The 4,536-nt window shown below is 58.0% G+C and overlaps 1 protein-coding gene across 1 annotated transcript; it reads right to left on the bottom strand.

Annotated features, from left to right (window-relative positions):
- Positions 1–570: 570 nt before the first annotated feature.
- Egr4 (early growth response 4) lies at positions 571–3,039 on the bottom strand. Its single transcript, XM_028762251.1, has 2 exons — positions 2,721–3,039; positions 571–2,403 (listed from the first exon to the last, which is right to left on the bottom strand). The coding sequence occupies exons 1-2, from the start codon at positions 2,851–2,853 to the stop codon at positions 1,100–1,102; spliced, it is 1,437 nt and encodes a 478-aa protein (XP_028618084.1). The 5' UTR covers positions 2,854–3,039; the 3' UTR covers positions 571–1,099.
- Positions 3,040–4,536: the final 1,497 nt, after the last annotated feature.

Genomic DNA, 4,536 nt, shown 5'->3' with positions numbered 1-4,536 from the left:
GAACGCAAAGACCCTTTCGGTCTTTACAGCATGTGATTCTTGAACAGATGTATCTGTGGTAGCAAATATTAACAGAGTAGTCACATTCCACTAAAATGCAGCAGCATCTGCTGCCCAGGGCGCCCTCTAGTGCCAAATCTTTCCTGTCTTTTCCAAAGACTCATCCTTCCTTCCATTCCGCGGCTGGAAAGCAAGCTACTACTGCCTTGCTTTCCAGTTAACGTTAACTGACCCTGGTTGTTTCTAGTAGGATCACACAGTAAGCAATTTACACTGACTGCTTCCTGTTTTGGAAATAGTACTAGAGACTGAAGCCTAGAGGACATCATGCTATTACTACCTTTCTTTGCCTTCCACTTTTGGTTCCAGAAACATTGCTAACCCTTAAGTCAGTGGTGAAGAAGTACATCAATTTATTCTCTTATATTTATGAAATGCCTAATATGTGTCATGGTGCTTGTCAGAGGCCTGCATCTCACCAATGTATTTCCTGTCTCCTGGCATATATATACTGTCCTGGGAGAGAAGTTAGGGGGATCAGGGTTAGAAGTTTTTACAAGGCAGATTCGGTAAGCTTTTAGCACAATAATTTTAATTGCAAAAATAAACAGTTTTGTCAAATGCTTGAGAGTAGCGTCTGCTTTACAAAAAATGAACAACAACAAAAAGGAAATAACCCCAAAGCAAAACATCACATTCAAAGGCTTGCTGGACTTGCTATACAAAGTTCTTGAGAGACCGGCTCGTACATCCCCAGCTTGTCACTGGGGAGGGATAAAGAGGAAGGCGTGGGGCGTACGCCAGTTACAAAAAACCTCTCTTCAGCCCCAAGGAAGTGGCTGCTCTGTGGGGTGGACCGAGAGGACTGTCCCCGTAGTGGCTGGCTGGAGGAAGGCGGCTCCGAGACAGCGGGCGCTGTCCGCGGAACCCGTGCTGAAGGGCGTGAGCGGCGGGCGCTTCGGGGGAACTGGGAGCTGGACTGTGGGTGGCCCCGGACGTGCGTGGAAGAGGCAGGGAGGGGCAGCGGGGACGAAGGACCGGCCGGACCGTGGCGCGTGCGCCGAGGGCCGGCGTCCTCGACCTACGGGGCCAGGTCTGGCTAAAGCGCGGCGAAGGAGAGGCCCAGCGAGTAGAAGCCCAGGCCCTTGAGACGCTCCTCCGCGCGCGCCTTCTGCTTCAGGTGTACCTTGCTGTGCCGTTTCTTCTCGTCGCTGCGCGCGAAGCGGCGGCCGCACACGTCGCAGGCGAAGGGCTTCTCGCCCGTGTGGGTGCGCACGTGTGTGGTGAGGTGGTCGCTGCGGCTGAAGTTGCGCAGGCAGATGCGGCACTGGAAGGGCTTGTGGCCCGTGTGGATGCGCAGGTGGCGGTTGAGCTCGTCGGAGCGCGCGAAGCTCCGCACGCAGCTCTCCACGGGGCAGGCGAAGGCCTTGACGTGCGGCCGCGGGCAGAAGCAGCGCGCGCTGCACTTGCCGCCCCGGCGTCCCTTGCGCCGGGCTTTGGCCGCGGGGAAGGAGGCGGCGGGAGATGCGGGCGCGGCCACGCCGCTGCCCCCCGGGAGGTCGGCCACCAGGGGTTTGGAGAAGTCCGCCGTGGCGGCGCCGCGCAGGCCCAGAGGGGAGAGCTGCGCTTGAGGGGCGGCCAGGAACTCTCCGCCTTCGCCGCCGCTCCCACCCTCCCCGCCCGGAGGGGTCAGCAGCGCCGGGAGGCCCTCGGTCCCCTCCCCTAAGTCACCTGGGGCCAGCGAGAAGGCGTCGTAGGCCCCTGCCGGGTAGAGTCTGCTAGCGGGGCCGGGCAGCTCGGCGGGGCAGCTGATGGAGAGCAGGTCCTCGACCTTGGTCCCTACCGCGGAAAAGCGGGCCTCCGGGGTGGTCTGGAAGCTTCCCTGCGACCCACAGTTCCCCGGGGTCCCGGCCGACAGCAGCTCCCAGGGGGCGTAGGGCCCTTTGAAGGCCGAAGCAACAGCGTCCAGCGCTGGCGAAGCGGGAGGCGCCCTCAGCCCGGGCTTGACGTCGGGCGGGGAGAGCTGGGGCTCGAACAGGCACTGCGAGGGAGCGCCCGCCGAAGGCGCGGCCTCCCAAAACGCCTCCGGGAAGGCGGCCGAACTCAGATCCGGGGAGTAAAGGTCCGGCAGCAAGGCATCGGGGCCCGTGGGGAAAGGGACATCCAGGGGGGACCGAGACGCTGCCGCCTCGGGGCTGGGGAAAGGTGCCAGGCCCAAGATGCCAGACATGAGGTTGAAGAGGGCCTCCGGGTCGTGCGGGTGTTCGGGAACCGCCTGGATGAAGAAGCTGCCGCTGTAGCTGAGGCCCGAAGGGGGCGTGGGTGCAGGGCCCTCCAGGAAGCAGGAGTCTGTTAAGTCCCCTCCGGCGCCGCAGCTGCTCAGAGCCCAGCTCAAGAAGTCGCCTGGCAAAGGAGGGACCACGCATCAGCCCCGCACACATCAAAGGGCGTGCCTTGAAGCCTGCAGCCGCGACCCCCTCCACCGGAGCCCTCCCGGCGCAAGCCACCCGCAGAGCGCCTCGTGCACTTCCGATCCCGCAGCGGAGGGACCCCCACGGACGCCCCAGGGCGCACACACGCAGGGCTCCCGCACAAGCGCCTGTGGCCTTGGTGGGGGTGGGAATGGTACCGCGCGCTTGGGGGACCTCCCCACCCCGCGCGCCTCTCCCATCACCCCTTGTCGCGTTCGGCGTCCTCGATCTCCTAGCCCCGCTCCTTACCTCCAGGATACGCGGCAGCCGAGGGAGCGTCCCTAGCAGGCAGCCGGGGCAGCTCGGGGCTGGCGTGGGCGCAGCCTTCGGTGGGCTTGGAGAGGAGCGCGTCGGGGCCGGAGAAGTCGCTCAGGTGGAGCATGGCGCGGTGGCGGCGGGGCGCCCGGGGCCTCGCTGGGCTGGGGCGCGTGCGGCTGGCAGGGAATCCGGGCGCCCCAGCTCCAGGCTCCCGGCGCTTGGCTCGGGGACGAGGCTTCGGGGGCCGCGGCTCCCTGGCTCGCCCGCACCTGCCTCGGGCGGCGGCTCCTGGCTTCTCCAAAGTGCAACCGGGCTCTCCCAACCCACAGTCCCCCCACTTATATAGCTGCGGCGGCGCTGGCTCCGGGCTTCCGACTCCCCGGGCCACTGCCATTTCGGGAGGCCCCGGCCCTGGCGCCGTGACGTAAATGACCAAACATGGACACAGGATGTGTGCCGGGGACTCCCGAAAAGGAAAGCTCGGCCTGTGACGTCGCTGCCGCCGCCGGGCTCGCGCCGCTGCGTGCGCGCGAGTCCCCAGAGCGTGGAACCTCGTGCGCGTTGGGCCACGGGTGCGCCCTGCAGGGGCCGAGCGCTGTGTGAGAGCCCAGGCTGCGCGTTGCTGTCCAGTACGTAGAATCACTGGTTCGAATCCACCGTTTCCCACTTAAAAAACGTTTGCTCCCACCTAACACCAGTTTCCTCACCTGTGAGCTTGCTAAGGAGAGACATAACCAGATAACATGAAGTTCTGGGCACAGTTAGTAACCCAGAAACGGATAAGAACACTTGAGCTGCAAACAGGACTGAGTTGTACGAGGACCTGAGTTTGAAACCACAGAAAAAGCCAGATGTGATTGCATTGGGAGTCTGAGATAAGCAGGTCCTTAGGGGTCGCCTTTATTTAGGTGTGTTTGTGTGTGTGTTTGCTCTTGTTTTAACATTTTACTCTGTGCTTTGAAAAAGTAACTGATACAAAAATTATAATGAAAAATTTGATGATGGAGGTGGGCGGGATCAACTAGTATACAAGAGGTTTGGTTTTTTTTTTTTTTTGTTTTTTTGTTTTTTTGTTTTTTTGAGAGTCTCACATGTAGCTCTGAATGACCTGGAACTCACTGTGTAGACCAGGATGGCCCTGTACTTCCAGGGATCCACCAGCCTCTGTCTCTGCCTCCTGAGTCCTGAGAGTAAAGGTGTATGTCACCATGCCAAGTTGAGAGTACATTCTGAAAATTAAAGGCTTCTCTTGCTTTCATTTTTTTTTTCTTGAGGTAGCCATGTTGACGTGTCTTGAGTAGTTTTTGGGAAAATGTTTTTGTCTATACAACATTCAAACTGTTCTGGAAATTTTTTTCACTTTAGCTGAGAGGTTGCATCATGTGTGAAGACAAAGACCTAGATTGCTATCTAAGGCTGAATAGTTATCCATGGCACAGAAAGATACTGAATTAGCCTTGGGTTGGTTCCTATCCATGAACACATGGGTAACTTGCAATTTTTTGTTTTTTGTTTTTAATGTTGATGTCATTGTCCTTAACTATATAAATGTGAACACATCTGGGATAAATTCTTATGAGTGTAAGTGTAAGCTACAGGATATTCAGTTTTTGACAGACAGCTGACAACTCGTGGCAGTCCCTTTTCTGCTACCTGCAGTGAACTTGATGCTTCTGGGATTAAAAGCCATTATATCAGTTTGAAATAGCATTTCTTACATTTTAGATTTAGTTTTATTATTGTAAATGATATGTGTGTGTGGGTGGGGTTTGTGCATGAAAGTGCAGATGCCCACAGAGCCCAGACC

This window comes from Grammomys surdaster, unplaced genomic scaffold (assembly GCF_004785775.1).
Source record: "Grammomys surdaster isolate TR1022 unplaced genomic scaffold, NIH_TR_1.0 133, whole genome shotgun sequence".
Taxonomy (NCBI): domain Eukaryota; kingdom Metazoa; phylum Chordata; class Mammalia; order Rodentia; family Muridae; genus Grammomys; species Grammomys surdaster.
The sequence above is the reverse complement of the archived record's forward strand: the minus strand, read 5'-3'. Positions and strand labels throughout refer to the sequence as shown.